This window comes from Dermacentor variabilis, chromosome 8 (assembly GCF_050947875.1).
Source record: "Dermacentor variabilis isolate Ectoservices chromosome 8, ASM5094787v1, whole genome shotgun sequence".
In the NCBI taxonomy this organism is placed as follows: domain Eukaryota; kingdom Metazoa; phylum Arthropoda; class Arachnida; order Ixodida; family Ixodidae; genus Dermacentor; species Dermacentor variabilis.
This window is the reverse complement of record NC_134575.1, coordinates 139,071,160-139,090,033: the sequence shown is the minus strand read 5'-3', so window position 1 is coordinate 139,090,033 and position 18,874 is coordinate 139,071,160. Positions and strand designations below refer to the sequence as shown.

The following is an 18,874-nucleotide window of genomic DNA, read 5'->3' as shown; positions in this document are numbered from 1 at the left end:
TTCTATTCACTACCTGCAAGCTTTCGGCGCTAGCATGGAGACATCATTCGCTCCCACGTGTGCCAACATTTTTATGGGACTGCTTGAAGCAGACCTGTTGAAATCCTACCCTTTAAAACCCCACACCTATCTACGTTACATTGAAGACATATTTATAATATGGGAACACGGCACAAGCGCGTTAATCGACTTAAGTAGCCATTCCATACGCTTTCGGCCGAGTATTATAGGCTTTGCCGAGTCAGTAGGACTTCCCTTGGCTGTCCGCGTATTGAACGCTTCCGTAGCTTAGGCAGAAGGCGCCCTGGGCGTTCTCGCCCTATCATTTTAATATTGCTTGATTTGGGCGATAAGCTAGTGATGCTGAAAAGCGTTTATAAGGTGAAAAATTCCGGCAATAAATTTTCGGAAGATTGTTCGTCCAGAAAGCGTGCAGTACGTAAAAAGCTGTGGGACTCTTGCGTCGAGCAGCGGAATAACGGTGGGATTATGAAAATGAGGTTCGACCATTTATTTATCAATAACGTTCGTTACAACTCGGATGGTGCCTCAGATTTGTTTAGCTATAGCTCCTGGTTTTGATTCTAGCGCAAATATATGTCCTAACGTATTATCATTACGATCACAATTTCATCATTCTGCCACTGATCTTGAGGTTTTTGAAGTTAATGCCAGAAGTATAAATAACAAATTTCAACAATTTCTTTCACTGGTTCCTTCCTGTTCTCCTCATGTTATATGCATCACAGAAACTTGGCTTCATGAAAGATATTCACGTGTTTGAATTCACGCCTCCTGGTTACATTGTTGTCCGGTAAGACTGTCAGAATAAGAAAGGTGGTGGTGTTACCTTGATTTTACGTTCAGATTTTAACTTTAAGGTTTTACCAGGTCCTCCTAACGTAGAATTAGTTTGGTGCAAGTTGCTAGCGCATAAGCACAATTTAATAACTTGTGGTCTTCATCGCCCCCCTGATAGCCTTAGTGACTTAATTGTTCGAGAATATTTTCACTTTATACATGACCATAGCCTCAGCAGTTCTAACTTTATCGTTCCTGCTGACTTTAACGTTCCCGGCATTCACTGGCCTTCCCACACATATTCCGCCACTAGTGCCTCTATTTGTAGAGACTTACTAAAATTTTTTTGTCATACAACCTGATGCAACTCCATACTTAGCGTTTATCCGTGACAGCCTTGCTCATTTAGGCTTTAAGTATGATATCTTGGAAGGATTCTCACACAATACCGCAGTTCTCGTACACTTTAACTGTCCTATCCAACATTAACTGTTCAGCTATTCCACATTTCATCATTTTAACAAGGCTGACGATATGTCTATCCCTGATACTGGGGCAAATAACTTTGACCATTTTCTGTCGCTCAGTACCGGATGTCATGTTCACAGCACTGTTCATTGTTTTGAGTCGGTAATTACGTTTCAATAATTACGTTTCATTAAGAAGAAAAAATCAATAATAAACTTCCTTGGATTAACCTGGATATCTTGAACCTATCACGCCATGCCGGTAGACTACACAAATCGAAGCATTCTAATCCTGCGCTTCGCATTCCTCTTGAAAAAAAAAAACAAGGAGGAACTTCGTACTTGTACCAGACACGCTAAAGATTTCTATTTTTATGTGCAACTCCCTATACTACTTCAATCAAATCCTCGCAGGTTCTGACATCAATTTTGCCTAGTGCAACGTACAGTGCCTCTTTCTAGATAAACGACGACTCCATCGTAGTTTCGAATGCTTTTAACTCGTACTTGCAGTCTGTTTTCGCCCTCAATAACCATGTGGTTTCGAAGTTTAGTTATGATGCAAAAGCTAATAAACTAGGCGATATTGTAACAAGTTCTGGTTGTGTCTGAGCCCTAATCTTGAATCTAGACACTGAAAAGTGTGCCGATTCAGATGGTACCCCAAATTCTTTCCTTGTAAGGTATACTCCCTATTGACTGCTCCGTACCTTGCTCTAACCTTCCAGAAATGCTTAGACTCAGGTGAAGTACCAACTAAATGGGAAACAGTGAAGGCCCTGCCTTTCCATAAATCAGGTGAGAAACAAATGAACTCTTCAACTACAGGCCGATATCCCTTACGCCCCAGTCATGCAAGATGTTAGAGCCCATTATTCACAAACACATTATCGAATACCTTGACTCTAATGACGTTCTAACATCTTCCCAGCACGGTTTCCGTCGTGGTTATAGCGCTGCAACGCAGTTAATCGATTTTGTTCATGATATCGTTTCTAACCTCGATATAGGCAATCAAGTGGATCCCACCTTTATTGACTTTTCTCAATTTTTGACTCTGTGAATCATTATAAACGACTGGTAAAGCTAAACGCCATATTCAATAATCCCTATCTTGTTTCTAATCGCCAGTTTTCTTCATTATCGCTCACAATTTCTTTCTTCTCAGTGGAATCAACACCTGTCTATGCTACGAAGTGTGAGGATTGGGAGGTCAATCTCACCGTTCGTAACCAGTTGTCAAGATTGGAGTCGGGCATGAATTAGATGGTAGCTGGATCATGTAGTCGTCCAACTTATCCACATTGAAGGGAAGGATTGCTTCTCATCGAGAACGAGGAATATGGGTTTATTTACAGTATTTACACAAGGACGTTGCAGTTAATCAGTCTAGCATGATTGCGAGAGAAAGTACGCTGAGCAGCCGCACAACAGCGGTTTATAAACACTCTGTCCTCCCTCGATCCCTAGGTGAGGAAACCTTTCGAGCAGTCATCGTAGACGAGCCGCCTTTGAGCGGGAGGGCTTCCGCACCGGTTTCACGGTCCGGAACACGCTTCCGCACCGGTTTCACGGTCCGAAACACGCTTCCGCACCGGTTTCACGGACTCCACCGAGGGCAGACGGACTTCGCAGAACTCGGGGCTCACGTCAGGAACGGTGCGTGGGAAGGGGCCTCCAAAGACGTTCCCTCGGGACCTCCCTTGCTCACGGCAGACCGGGTCGGCAGTGGCGCGTTCAGTCACAAAGCCTGGTTCGTCGCACTCATCTCGGCAATCCCGCGACGAAGGGTCGAGGACGCGGCGTATTGTTCTCCGCACACAGTAGACTTAGTGACGCCGTGTGGCTGCAGGGCGGCGGGGCTTTCCAGGAAAAGTCGACGCCGCTCTCGCACCTGGCTGGCAAAACTTGCACCTCAGCAGGCCTTTCTTAATAGCAGGCGTTCCTCATGAATGTGTATTAGGCCCTTTATTATTTCTAATATATATTAATAATTTACCTCGTAGTACGTCAACTAAATTCATACTTTACGCTGACGACTGTGTATTATACCAAACCATTAGCTCCATTGATGACCATCACCGTCTTGCCCAATCCCTTATGAACATCAGCTGTAGTACAACAGCCGTTATGTAATTTGCCAATGGGCAGAACCCCCTCTCGTTCGATTATTCTCTGGACGGCATCCAACTTAAAAGAATGTCTGAAATACATAAGTGCTATTCTAACAGAACAGCTTTCTTGGTCTAAACATATTGAATATGTAAACGGGAAGGCCCTAAAATATTAGGTTATTTGCGCCGCACTTTAGCCAAAACCCCCCGCGATGCTAAACTGATATATGTAAAACGTTAATTCGCCCTGTTCTAGAATATGCATCTGTCGTTCGGTTTCCCTACGAACAATGTGAAATAAGTTTGCTCAATAACGTTCAACGAAAATTTAACCGCTTCATTTGCCAAAGTTACAGCCGCAGTTTCTCACCAACACAGGCTCAACAATCTTTAAAAATTGAGCCATTACTTTCACGTTATTGCACTGAAGCCTTAAAACCTTTATATGCAATTAATAACTCCACCTCTGCTCTTTCTGACTGTAACTATACCACATCTACAAACGCAAGTTGCACTCGTAGTTCCCACGCCTTGTACATAACAACTATTTGTGCTCGTACTAGCACATTCAAATACAGTTTTCTTTCCACGTACAATAGAGCTTTGGAATTCTCTACCCGGTAACATCCGCTCACTGTCACTAAAAGATTTATAGCTACCGCTTGTAATCACTTCGCTAACATGCAAAGCGCTTCTTTTCGATCATTCATCTTTTTGCGTATGTGTGTGTTTTAATGTGTAATGTATAGTAATGTATAATATTCCCCCCCCCCCTGCTATAGCCCTATGTTGGGCTGCATTTGATGTAAATGAATAAACTAATTAATTAAACTTGGTGCTCGCCACTCGCTTAGTCAAGTCAACTTCCTCCACACGACGGTCTACACAGAAAATGAAAAGCTGAGAACGACACGTTACCCGAAGCCAACGGATAGCCAGCAGTATTTAGACCAGTCATCACCCCAGACACCGCCAGCAAGGAATTTTTGTCGAATAAGCGAAACGAATAAGAAGAATCTGTAGCGATGACAACGATTATATCGAACACGTAAATGACCTCAAAGTAACGCTAGAGGAACAAAGCTATCCACAAGTTCCTCTCGACAGAGCTTATGACGTCGCGTCAAGTAGGAGAGGCAGACGGAATATATTAAGAAACAGCCTACACCAGAATCTGACAGACCGCCAGCCTTTATAACAAAATATTCTAATGCCCCCTCAAACATGAACAACATCCTACAAAAATACCACCCAATATTATGAAGCAACGAACGCCTGAAAAAAGCGTTCCCAGTGGCACCAATGGTGACCTATCGCCGCAACAGAAACTCTAAAGACATGTTAGTGCACGAAAAAGTCAGCCGACATCATTCCCCGTAATAAAAGCATGTTATCACCTCAAGTGCAAAACCTGCAGGCACCTTCAAAGTGGCATGAAATAAACACTAGCTTTACTTGTACTAGTCCAGATGTGATTTATACGCTTGAATGTTCCTTCTGCAAGAAATAATATATCGGTGATACGGGACAATCAATGAACGTCAGATTAAGCGGACATCGCGCGGACACACCTAGAAAGCTTGACAAAGCTGTCGCCGAGCATTTCAACTGTGTCGTAACTGAGGAACTTAAACTCTACATAGTACAATCAAATTTCCGTTCTGCGCGAGGACGAAAATACGGAGAATCATACCTCATGCATAAGTTCAAGCCATTCCAACCAATAGGCATAAACGTTTGGAAGGGAGCTTTACAATCTATTGGCTATGCTAACTTTAAAGCTAGGGGCAACAGCACTTGGTTATTCTCATTTGGTGGCTTACTGTTTTTTGCCTTTCCTCAATTTTCCTTATTTTATTCATATATTGATTCCATTTTAGTAATTTTTTTTTCAGGAGTACCATTTTCTCCTGCTCCTTTTTTTAATTGCCTCTTTCAGCGAGACGCTAGCTCACTGACCTCCAGCGAAGCAGATAATCCCCCCCCCCCTCCGCCCCGCCGTTGTCCAGGCCCTTTCCACGAAAAAAAAAAAAAAAAGAAACACACGGCCGGCTGACACACGGCCGTGTGCACAGCATCCCTCTATTGTCAATTCTACACCCTCGCCGCTAACACACCTTCAGTCATAGTCCCACCCACCCGATTTACCCCTCTTCCGTTTAGAAGTACCCTGCCTACCTAAATGGCGACTGTCGGCTAACGCGGCGTGATTTTAGTGCCCTCAAATGTATGTTACGAATTACCAAAGGCTGTTCCGAGCACTGAGATCGATTAAGCAGGCTGCGATGGACTGCGATGGACCGGAGGCGGCATGGTTTTTATCTCCGTCTTTCATCCCACGGTCAGCCTGGCCCTTCCATCGTTTTCTTCGTTCGTCCGAAAAGAAACGAAAAAAAAAATGCCTGCCCTACGTCAAATGCGGCCTCCGGTCCCATATCTCATTCGCACGTGGCAGTCACTTTTTCGTTGAATAATTTTTTTTTTTTAGAACTGCACTTCACTTTTGTCACTTTGTGCCCCTCGCAGTCACCGACATCTTGTTCAAAATGTGCGCGGAGCGGCCTCTGCTGATTTGTTCAACTTGCATTTGAGGGCACTAAAAACGCGGTCCGTTAGCCGGCAGCCATGTGGTATTGTTTAAGTTTCGCGCACTTTAAAGAAAGGCCGGAAAAACAATAAACAGGGCAGCCTAAATTGCGTTCCAGATGTCGGGAAACTCTACAATGCCTTCTCTACAATATAGAGAAGTTTGAGGAATGCAGCACATGCAGGAACCGTTGAGTTCCTTGTATCCTTAGCAAGCTGCTTAGCAATAGAAAAGTAGACGAGGCGGTGAAGCACGAGATCGTAGAGTCGAGCAAAAGTGTGCGAGCATCGTATTCTAACGGTGTCGATAATGGAGCAGAATCTTGGTGGTTAATAAACAAACTACGGAAGAAGTTATGGACCGCGCAAAAAGCGATAGAACGAAAAGTGATAGGTGGAACCTTAAGGTAGAGGAATACAGCCGTGTGAATTAGAAATCGAACCGGGATAGCCGATATTTTAGTAGACATTAAACGAACCAATTGGATCGATGCGGTGGTCTCTTACAGTTACAGAATGGGTACCCAAAAGTAAAGAGCAGTCGAGGACGGCAGAGAACTAGGGGATGCAAAATTATTACATCTTTAAGCATAAGATAGGCTCAGCTGGCGCAAGGCAAGGGTAATTGAAGATTGTTAGGAAATGTCTTTGGTCCTACAGTGGACATAAATTAGGCTGATGATAATTTTTATTTATAGATATGTATAGTTCTGCTAGCCTATTTTAAGCTTGAGCAGTAGAGTGAGTAAAAACTTTATTCAAAATGTCCGGCGATTTGGCCGGGGTGGGGCCATAAGCACCCCAGCCTAGGTGACGGCCTCGAGCCCTTGGACACGGGCGGCTTCCTCGGCGTTGCCGAACGGCCCACAGTTGATCGGCGAGGTCGTGGCTGAGCCGCCTCCCAACGCGTCCCTCGGTTCGAGGCGGCCGCGTTCGTCGGGGACTCCTGCGGCTCGCTACCGCTGAGTTCCCACAGCAGTGGAAGCAGCAAACGTTTTTGTCTCATATTTCATTACAAAGCATCAAGAACATTAAGAAGTGGAACATTGCATAATCAATTCGGAGGATATAAGAAAAGAAATACAGAATAAGCTTCAGACGGAACAACATGAAAACAAACAGAACTGTAAATGAGAGAAAAAGTTATCTGAAAGGTGGCGACGATGATAGTGATGTAATCGAGCGTGTGACCCCAGCGATGCCATCCCAAATGAAACCGGATGACTGATATAATCGCCTATGTCATTATATATCACCGATATAAGGCAAATATCACTCCCGATATGTGCGCTTTGAAGTATGTGGCCGTTTGAAGTGCCTGCATCCGTAAATCTTTTGGGACATATCAACGTTCTCAAAGTGTGTTAGCATATCTGACCGATTTTTTATTGTACGCCCTAAAGTAGTTCTGAGGTAGGAGGACATATGAAGACCAATCACACCAGATTTCTGCGTCGATGGCTGTTGCGATTAGCAGTATTTCCTAGACGCTAGAAAAAGGAAAAGCACCTATCGCGGCTCAACTTATGAATGCCTTACCTTGATATGACTGAAGGGGTGATGCCACGAAGGAGTTCGCATGTAAAAAAGTTTGAAAACATTGTCGTTGTAGTGAATGGTGTAAGTGATAAACGCCGGGAACACTTGTGTTACGTTTGGGCATCAGCTGTGGAAAGCGGATAGGTCACGGTTGTGTCGCGTAACTATAGCTTTGCAGTTATGCGTTGCCGATAATTCTCAATTACGAAATGGCATATCAGCTATGTTTCCTGGCGGCTAGTTGGATATGCATTCTTCGTCGTGTGGTTGAGCCTATGTAAAGCGTAGAAAAAGAACTTGCGAAAAAACAGAGTGCTGATTATCAACTAACAGTTCTTTGACGGCCAGCTTGCCAATATATATGCGAGGGTAAGTCAAATACAAAAAGATGAAAGAAAGAACAGGCCGACATACTTGGCTAACACTTTTGTAATGTATCCAGCTCAATGAATTATTCAAAGGAATTTTAAAATTACAAACAATCAGCTGAAAAACAGAAGCTTCCCAGGCGCATCAAACGAACTCAGGCGTACAGGCGCATAAAATACTCTGTACGATACCCTCCTCGAACAAGCGGAATTAAACAGAGTCCTTTCTGGAGGTAAAAAAAGAGCGGCAGGTCGCGACCGTATTCACTGCTCCCTGCTGGCACGTCTAAACCAAACATCGGTAGATGCACTCCATGAATTTTTCAAAATAATCTGGGAATCTGGTATAAATGCCGGATGAGTAGAAAAAGTCCCAATACTTGTTCCACTTCTAAAAGCTGAAAAATCCCCAGCATCTCCAAGCAGTTACAGGCCCTTTGCGCTCGCAAGCTGTCTGACATAAATGTATATAATACTGTCTTATTTAGGAATCAAGAGACCTAATATACCCTCTCCAGTGTGGATATAAAGAAGGTTGCTCAACCACTGATCATCTTGTTCGATTAGAACATGCAATTAAATATGTATTTTGACAAATGCAACACTGTCTTGCAGTTTTCTTTGATTAAAGAAAAAGCCGATGGCACCACGTGCAGATATCGAACATTAAAAGACCTAACTCACTTCTGGATTCGTGACCAAATGATAAAACGCCGACGAACGGCAAGTGGCTTGCCGTGCCTCAAGTTTGTCAACCTGACAGAGGTAGCTTCAAATCAGAATAAAAAATTACGGGGTCTCTTAACATCTCTCTGAAGAGGTGAACGGCGAAAGCCCACTCTTCCTCCTCTTATCATTCGCCTCTTTCGCTTTGCCTCTTCTCTTTTTCTTCTTTCTTTTAGTCATTACTGCTCACTACTAATAATTTTTACTGATTTGTAATCAATTGTGGTTATTAGAAGCCGTCGTTAGACAAGTTGGGCATGTAGTCATTAGCAGTCATTACAAGTCATTTCAATCATTATTAGTCATTACTGGTCATTACTAAGCATTTTAGTCATTTCTAACCAACTGTAGTCGTTACAAGATGTCGTTAGAATATCGGTCATTTCAGAGTCGTTATAAGTCATTAAAAGTCATTTGAATCATTATTAGTCATTACTGCTCACTAGTAAGCATATTTAGTCATTTGTAATCAATTGTCGCTATTACAACCCGTCGTTAGACAAATTGGTCATTTCGGAGTCATTAGTAGTCATTACAAGACATTAGTAGTCATTTTAGTAATTAGTACTCAATACTAGACATTTCTAGTCATTTCTAATGAATTATGGTCATTACAAGTTGTCGTTAGACATATTGGTAATTTCGGAGCCATTAGTAACCACTACAAGGCATAGTAGTCATTATTAATCATTACTAGTCATTATATGCCTCTACCAATCCATATTATAACGTTATCATTGACTAACTGTCACTATCAATCATTTTTCATTCTTTTCTCTGTCTTCATATGGAGTGATGATGATTCGGCGGTCACTCCGGCGGTCAGGACGGCTTGCACAAACTTCCCCACGAGCCTAAAAAGGCTTTCGCCTTAACAAACTTACGGAATGGGCTGACAAAAATGGCTTCCGTTTCTCCTCACAGAAAACAGTTACTGTTTTCTCAGAAACCAGGGCTACGCAGCGATCCAGTCCTGAAATTGAATGACGCCACACTACCGGTCAAACCAGACTATAAGCCATTAGGAGTAACCTCTGACGCCACACTAAACTTCCTAGCCCACATAAAAACACTAAAGATTAAAGCAAATAAAGCGTTGAATATCCTCAAAGTGTTGTTTCATAAGCACTAGGGTTCAGAACGAACGTGTCTCTTGTGCGCAGCATTATAGACTACGGCTGCATGGTTTATGGCTCAGCCAGACAGTCTTACGTTCGACGACTTGACCCAGTACATAACCCTGAACTGCAACTGGCAAGTGGTGCCTACAGAACATCGCCTGTCCCAAGTTTATACGTTGAGTGTAATAAACCTTCCTTACAGAAGCGCAGAGCGTTACTCACTTTTCCCTACGTGCCCAAAATTCAGTCACCACCGCAGCACATATGCTACAACACCAGCACACAATGCAACTCACGCTTACATTATACAAATAAACCGAACATTATTAGGGCGCTTGTTCTGCGATATAAGGAATATTGTCGGGAGTATGACAACCCTCATGAAGTCCTCCAGGTTTCCAAAAAACCAAAATGATTGCCGCCGGGGTACGATTTCCCACACTTATGCGACTGGACATTAACATATCTAAAAAAAGATACACTCCACACGAACACAATATACAAGAATCTGCGTTCTTCAGGACAAATATCAAAATTACACGAAATTTTACATTGATGGCTCTAAAACAGAAACAAAAAAACACGTGGGTGGGGGGGGGGGGGTGCATAACAGAAAATTGGGAAAAAAGTATTCGATTACCGCAGCATGCCTGGCTTTGTGTGTGTAGTGACTTTTAAAGAGAATGGAAGAGATAAATGCAGCGCCGTAACTGTCTCTCAGAGGAGGACACCTCAACAGCACTGCACAGGGAAAGGGGAGTGGGGAGAAAAAGATCAGGGAGAGAAGGAAAAGAAGGCGGAAAAAATAACAAGAAGGGTGAAGAAGCAGTGCGGGCCTTACAGCCGCGCTCTCAGCTGCGTGTCACAGCAAAAGTCAAGTAGGGCAGGAAGCACTTTCTTGACAATGGAAGGGTGGGCTGCCGGAAAGAGAAGTGCTCCCTCCGAGTCGCAGGGCAGTCCCACACGACGGTATGATGCAAAGAGCGCAGTGCGCTCAACATCGAAGGCCGGGCAGCGGAGCAGACGGTGCTCAAGCGTCTCCTCCTCGCCGCAATCCAAGCACGCGGGGCTGCCTCTTCCGTTCAGTCTGTGCATTCTGGCGGCCGTGTTGTAGCAGCCGACGCGCAGCCGAAGGAGAAACGAGCGGTCCCAGCGGGAGAGACCCGCGCGGGGGAGGAGGCGAGGGGGCGTACCTGCAGCAACGCGCGGATCCGGACGCTGCGCGCGGAGGTGGCGCAGTATCGCCGCCTTGGCCACGTCGAAACGGGTGACGGAGCTGGCGAGGGGGAAGTGGGTCGAGAGAGCTTGCTTCGCGAGGGCGTCGGCCGCTTCGTTCCCGGGCAGGCCGATGTGCGCGGGGACCCACTGCAATGCCAAATCGCAGCCCTGATTTACGAGATGGCGCAGTTTAGATCCCACGCGCTGCACAAGCGGAAGACCGGCATAGTCCTTCCTCAGCATGCACAGAGCCGCACGCGAGTCCGACAGTATCGCGACAGACGAGACACCGCACTGCTGAAGAAGTAGGTCAGCCGCGAGGTCAATCGCCGCGAGTTCGGCGACTGTCGACGAGGCAGGAAAACGAAGGCGGCACTGTCGAGACGCAGAAATGTCCGGTGCCGTGCACGCGGCAGCGGCGGAACCGTCACTGGACACGGATCCGTCAGTGTGCACTAGGAGTCGGTCGCGTAGATGTTCGAAGATCAATGCAGCCGTCTCCTGCTGCATGGCACACAGTGCTGTTTGTCGCTCGCTCTTGACGCCCGGGTTGGTGATGTTTACGTCGAGGAGCGCGGAGGCGTGCGGCGAAGGCGGCAGGGGGAGGAGTTGAGGCAAAGAGGCGATGCGAGTGCTGAACTCGGTGGCCCGCTGGCCCATGCCCGAGCCCTCGAGGGTGTGGAGGCGGCACACGAGACGCTGACCCTGTGGCGACCATTGCAGACGCTCGATGTGGTGAAGCGCTTGTTTCCGCGCGCGAAGTGAGGGCGGCCAATTTCCCGCTTCGGCGCGAATTGCCCCCACTTGCGAGAAGCGGGGAAGCGCGTAAATTTGGCGAACTGCAGCGCGGTGCTCGAAGTCGACGGCCTTCCAGTTGGCTGCACTGGCGTTGGTGAGTGGGAGCGCGTAGAGCGCTCGCGACGTTGCGATCGAGTTGTAAACTCGGAGCGCAAGATGCGGTGTGCAGCCGCGGCCTAAATGATCTATATCTGAACTAAATGATCTATATCTGAAATCTGAGCGTGAACTCCTGCTAGGGGATATTTTAAATATAATGGCCCTTAACAAATACGCGAAATCAATTTGTTTCTGCTGGGTCCCAAGCCATGTAGGGATACCATGTAATGAAGCAGCTGATAGATATGCATCAACGGCAGCGTACAAAAGCATAACAAGCACAACACTTCTAAAAGACAGTATCTGTGCGATTAAAAAGGCCTTGACGTTAGAATGGCAACACGAATGGGACCATTGTGCAGACAACAAGCTACATCTCACTAGACCCGTACTTGGTGAGGTACGGGTCTAGTAACCACCATTAGTGGTTACCACCAGGGGCGTAACCGCCAGGAGTGGTTCATTGAAGTAGTTTTATGCCGACTGCTCATTGGGCACGCCCACCTCGTACACAATTATTTACTTCCAAAGGAAGACCCACCAACATGCGAGAAGTGCCAAGAACTACTAACAGTCATGCATATTTTACAGACATGTACACATATTGAAGTACACATGCGAAACCGTCTGCGCAATTTATATAAAGTATGCATACGCTTACAACCTGCTTTAATTTTAGATTATCCGCTAGTCCCATTACCTGACGTGCGTAAATTTATAGGTAGCAATGACTTTTTACAAAAAAATATAGACCAACACAACTTTTTTCTTTTTAAACTCAATTATATAGCACATTGTGTTTGGTGTAGCGTAGCCTTAGCCGCTTTTCCGACACTCAACCATATTTAACTAACATCGATAGCCCATTTCATTTTATCTCAGCCAAGATGTGCCCTTCATAAAACTCGAGCACCGAATTTTCTTTTTAATTGATGAATCAAAGTTTGGAGCGTGTTTATGTATGACGCTATTTTCACTTGCATGCGCACTTTCATTGAATAACGCAGCCGACCCTTCGCACTGTTCACCACCGAAAGATGAAGGCTTCGCAGATCCTGCCACTCATCTCAGCGGCTCTGTGTGCCCATGAGTTGCTCACACCGAAGAAAGAAAGCAACCAAGGCTACTGCAATGTCACCTTACCCTGGACGGTGTCAAGAACTGTGTTCCGCGACATTTCGGACCCTGTTTTCGGCAGAGTGGTGGAGTGTCCTGCTGGTCTTCATGGCTGCTCGCAACAAATCGTGTCTTGCTCTCCGAGAACTTACGAAGTCACTTGCTCTTGCGCTTCCAACTGTAAAGTGTACGGTGACTGCTGCTGGAACGTTGCCATCCAGGGTGAGAGCACTGATACAACGAAGTCGTTGTCAGCTTGCGTACAACTGCCCGCTTCCGGCTCCCCAATACAAGCTATTTACATGGTTGTTGGTTGCCTACCAACGTGGAATATGGACGACGTGAGAACTAAATGTGAAAGAGCCAATTGGATGAATGGCACATTCTACAAAATACCGGCGACCAGTGTTAACAACATAACTTACAGGTAAATCATGTCGCCCGCCAGCTCTCAAAAGCTTAAATATTATGTTTTGCCTGTTTTGTATATATTCAAACTTTTTCCAGTTGTATGTTCGGTCCAGGAAGTTAGCATCGTCTGCCACCTAGTTAACAGCGACTGCCACCTATCCCTTGAGACATAAAATGCAGAAATTTGGAGAACAGGAGGTGAATGCGCCATAAAGTGTGTTGTTGTTCGCTTCTTCCGTTATTTGTTTGTTTTGCATTTTTTTTAAATATTCATCAGCAGTTTCTATGCTAAATAGCATTTTTAGCCATAATGCCTTCACTCAACAAACGCTTGGAGCATGAGCCCTTCTTAAAGTAAAAAAAAAACTCACTAAAATAGCTACACTGTTGTTGAATATATTATTATATTCATATTTTCCATATTTCCGATATTCCCTGCTTTAAACTGTTAATCACGCCACGCTTGGCTGATCCTAATCAGTTTATTATTGGAATATAACACCGCTGCCTGCGAGGTACCTAGAAAGTTGGTCTGCTTTTGAATGAATTTTTTTATGCCGAAATTTGTTTTGAGCCTGTTGCACCATAGTTTTGAGAGCACTCTGGTGAAACCTAGTGGCGAGCAACGCAGTCGACAGGGTAGTACAACTCACGGCTGAGCGCACTTAATTGCCTTGTGACAATCAAGCATATAACCCAATTCTTGCGATAGGGAGCGCAGAAGTGATGCGGAAAGAAAGAGGCAGGAGAGGAAAGCCGCTGTTACCAGTCCCGTTTCTTTTTTTTTTCCGTACCGTGTCTTCGCTCGCCGTTGCAAGCTATGTCGAACTAACTAGCCAAACAATGTACTGTCCTGAAGTATATAACCCAGCTGTGTCGCAATGTGGGATAGTACGCTGTCGCACTCTAATATGGCAGCTTCTATTGCCCGTATGTTGCCTAGGGGATTTATTGCCTTTATTCATCAAGTGGCAGTACGCTGCTTGAGTAAAAAAAAAGCTGCATGCATTATATCAAAACATGGGCTGCAATGCAAAGCTGACACTTGTAACAACATAATAAATATAGAGAAAGTGCACATTAGCTATGCCAACACTGTGCGCATCTTGAGAAAGCTACACACTGGTATGTACTGGTAAAGTCAAGTCTTTTTTAAACAACCACAGTACTGTACTCACCGCCCAGAAGAAACAAACGATTGAAATCCAACACGTCCACCTTCACGGTTTACATTTCAATATGTGCCAAATTATTCATTTTTTTTTCTCAATCGTTTCAGAAATGCCTTCTGCGCACTCTGCAATGAAGACATCGTCGATGCCACCTTTTGGAGCGCATTGGTTCCTGGAGCCCACCGAAAAATCTCGGTGGCAGTACCGGATGCCGTATTGCAGAAGCCTGCCCTTCACCTGAGACCGTGCGCTCGAACAATAGATGACGCGTGCGCTAAAGACGTTCCAGAAAGCGTGTACTGGAAATGCAAGACGTATTATGCGCCGGTAGTGCAGGGAAATCATGAAGGCAGCAAAATCTACAAAAATGTATATTGCGCCATGTGCAACGGTGAAAAATTGGCCAGTTTGTCTTGCGCAGAAGTGATCCGCGTGAGCCGTACCAGAGTAACAGTCTATAAGAAAAGTTCACGAAAAAAAACCTTCCTTAGAGGTGGTATGCCTAGCCTGGCGGCCATGTTCAGGCCAGTGAGGAGCTCGCCGGGCTGTTACGCTGAATATGAAGGGCAGTGCTACATCAAAATGCCTAGGCCAAAAGTGCACAGCGTAGCACCGAGTTCTGGGCGTGGGCTTGTTGGCAACGAGACTCGGACATTGGGAACGATCACCACAGCACAAAGAAATAAGGATGGAATTGAGCTTTACTATGTTTACATGTATGTGACGGTTACCAGCATGTCGTTGTCCATATGCTGCATCGTTCTAAAGGTTGTCGTGTTTTGCGCTTACCCTGAAGCACGTAGTTTTCCGTCTAAGTGCGCGCTTTGCCTTTGTGTGACGCTTATGTTCACCCAGGTTATGTTTTTGATCATCAACTTTTCTCAGCTCAGCGCAGAACAGTGTGTGGCACCTGCGGTGGTCATTCATTACGGTTTCCTTTCGACGATGACCTGGACGAGTGTGCTCTCATTCGATATTTGGAGGAATGTAACCGCCCCGAAAGTTTGCTCATCACATGGACGGGATCTTCTGACTTACGGCTGCATTTCTTGGGGTTTGCCCCTGGCTGTCATTGCCGTGGCTTTTGTCGTGGATCGAACTGCTCCTGACTCCACTCTGTCGCCCGCTTACGGCGTTCGAGCTTGCTGGATCGGCACCACCGGGGGTCACTTTCTGTACTTTCTTGCACCCATGGCTGCACTGACGCTGTTTTGCGTCTTGCTGTACGTGAGAACAGTTTGTTACATACGTCGAACTTCGTCGAATGCGCGATCACGCGAGAAGGGCAGCGGAATTCGTGCGAGTTTCCAAAACGATCACCTAACTTTGTTCCTGCGTCTTGCGATAATCATGGGCGCGACATGGGCCTTGGAATTTGTTGGATACTTCCTTGCCATTGTGGAAATCGACCTGGTTGTGAACGCTCTGGTGGGACTGGAAGGAGCGTACTTGTTCTTTGCATTCAGAGACTATCGATACCTTTGTGGGCCCGTGCGCAGGCAGGCCACGAGAAGCGTCTCCAACAGTCCACGAGCGACATCGCTCGCAAATACATCTTCCACCAGAAAATGTTGAGTTGAGAAACGAAAGCTGGATTGTGAACGAAGTTCAGCGCTGCGTGATCGCGATTCTTGCGAGATCCTATCAGCCACGCTGTGCAGTGAGAAAATTATTTCTGTTGGACAATAGAAAATAACAGCGGCGAAATTATGCCGAAGAGAGTGTTCTACACATCCTTTTGTAGACAATTTTCATTAGTTGTTTTTAATTTTACACTTTAAAAGCGTACAATAGCGTATCATGTGCTGTATAGAATTATAATAAAGCATGCCCACATTAAGCCAACGGATGATGAAGCCAAAAAAAGCATAGCGGACACTAGTTGATTTGTTTTCTTTTTTGAAGTGTAAAACTGATGAAATAAAGGGAAATGCGAGTGAAATAAAAAAGCTGCTCGCTGCTGGCGAGAGCCAAGCCCACAAACTCGGCATTACGCGTGCTTGAAATCATAGAGTTGTGCGGGCAATAACAGGCCTTAATTCACTTCGTTTTCCTGTCGTGAGATGCTGCGACCAAGCATATGCGACCGTGTTCCAGAATTTGTTTCGTGTGACATGCAGCTGCAAAGAGATAAACGTACTGTGCTTGAACAAATGAAAAATGCAACATGTATATTGAAGGTGCATGCCGGTTGTCCGTGCCAATTTAAGTAAAGCTAGATAAAGAAATGCGAACATTCGCAACGCTAGTATTGCGACATGTCAGTGCGTTACAAGAGGCGTCGCAATGTTGGGCACATGATTGCCGATTTGAGAATCAAAACCGTGGTCAGCCGTACTTCAGGTGGTAAATGGCGGCAATACTTTTAGGGGCGTCTCCACCCTGACGGTGCGCGTGCACGAGGGTGCGTACGCAAGAAGCCTTGCGCTCATCGCAGCGCCCGCTTCGGTGTTTGGCTGCCCGTCAAATCATGAAGCGTGAACACGGAGGCGGGTTGGCTTCGCTACACGCAGGGCTTCATCTATAGATGTCAAACCTGCAGTGAGCATGTATGGGCCGTCGGCCGCACTTTGGAGCTCGAAACCGATGGTTTACGCTATGTCCCTTCTGTGAAAGGTAGCTGCAACCTTTGTACATCTCCCCCTGAATGCCAGGACGACAAGACCCCGCTTGTGAAGAATGCGAGTTTTTTTTAACGCTAAGCCACTGCTAGGGAAAAATGGTGGAGTCTCTCCTAAACGGTGCCAGACATGCCGCCATAACTATGCCGACGACCACTTGGCCAGCGGCGATTTCTCCGTAGTGAGCCGCTTCGGCACAGGCTTTAGTCTAGACCTCAGACGGTCAATAAAGTCAAATGCTTTTAGGATCTGATTACATGCGCCATTATTAAAAGACCCGTGGTAGCATGAGCAATTGCACAGTTTACCGCTTCTATTCTTGCAATAGCAATTTCATTAACATATTCCAGGCGCCGTCGCTACGATGTTCCATGTCAAAGTGCGATAAGATTTCATCGCGCCCGCCGCGCCACGTGTCTTTAGGACGGAAAGCGCGCGAATGTAAGCCGACGAGAATGGTGGCTTGATCTGGCCCCATTTTCAAGCGCACCCAATGTTGGAGGTCACGAAATCATGCGCGCACTAGGATAAGGCGGTGAGTGGGGCATGAGCACGTGGTAACGCAGTCAAGCGCGCGCGAGGAGTGCTGGCTGGTGTGCACGAGCCTCTAGCCCGACCGTGGCGTCGCATCGCTGTCCGCGGGGCTGAGCGCATACGCCGTCCACGCGCCGTATCTCGCAAAGTAGTATGCGGCAGGTGCAAAGTTTGACGAGCCGAGATGGCTGATGCCTCCGTAACGCGATGAGCAGCGCGAAGCGTTTATCTCTACTGCCAGCACTCTTCGTAACGCCAGCGTTGTGGCAACCAGCAAGTGTCCGTTTTCATTGTGTGAGATATGCTCGCATGACTGCTTACAATGCTTATTAATTAGTAAGGAAATGTTGGCTGACATTCTTATGGCAGCGAATACTGCAAATGTTACTTCGTATTTTGCATTATTGTTGCATTAGTAAAGTAGGGTGTGCATCCTATCACACAAACAGATTTCTAAACTTTTTCATACCGAACACCTCACGTGACTGGAACCACCTTTGTGCAAATCTTGTTTCTATCACGGATGATGCTTTCTTATGAAAATCCTTATTTGCATTTTTTCATTGTAACTGTGCCATATAGCGAGTCACTTTGTTTGTATCACGCTGTTTGTTTTGTAGTTATTTCTTGTATTCCGCTTTAATAGCTTTTGCGTTACTGTTTCTTTTGTTGAACTTTATATAACTTACCATTCCTTTGTAACTACTCCCTTCTAGAATGCATTTCTGTTTGACAGACAGACAAAGAACTTTAATTACAGGGTCCTGAGAAGCTTTTCCCTAGGGCAGAGCTGCGGGCCGCTGCCACGTGGGGACTGGTAGGCCGAGCCTAACCGCCGCATCGTGGGCTCTTTGGACAGCCCAAGTTTGAGAGTATTTGGAATAAGTAAATAAATAAAAAGCTTTGCTATCGCTGTAAATGCTTCAATATTTTGGCGAAACTGCGACTTCCATATTAAAGCGCAGTTCTTAGGCGCCCATTTCTGCGGCGAGCGTCGTCGTCCCTCGCGACTTAACGCTTTAATTCCAGCCCCCGAGAAGCTGAAACGGGAAGAGCAGCCAGCGCACACGGTCACTCCAAATGTGACACCGCAAGGAGCAACCGCGCAGCCTACCATACCACAAGGAGCCATACCGGACCAATGTGCCCCTGCCCGAAAGGTAGAGTAGATGCAGTAGTAGCA

At 45.9% G+C, this 18,874-nt stretch overlaps 1 protein-coding gene across 1 annotated transcript; it reads left to right on the top strand.

The window, feature by feature from the left end:
- The first annotated feature begins 15,394 nt into the window (after positions 1 to 15,394).
- Positions 15,395 to 16,111, top strand: LOC142591587 (putative G-protein coupled receptor Mth-like 2). The gene has a single exon (XM_075703896.1). It carries the CDS (start codon positions 15,395 to 15,397, stop codon positions 16,109 to 16,111), a length of 717 nt encoding a protein of 238 aa, XP_075560011.1.
- The last annotated feature ends 2,763 nt before the right edge of the window (positions 16,112 to 18,874 follow it).

Excerpts from the sequence above, each read along its gene's own strand:
- LOC142591587 (XM_075703896.1), top strand. The coding sequence starts at position 15,395 with ATGTTTTTGATCATCAACTTTTCTCAGCTCAGCGCAGAACAGTGTGTG.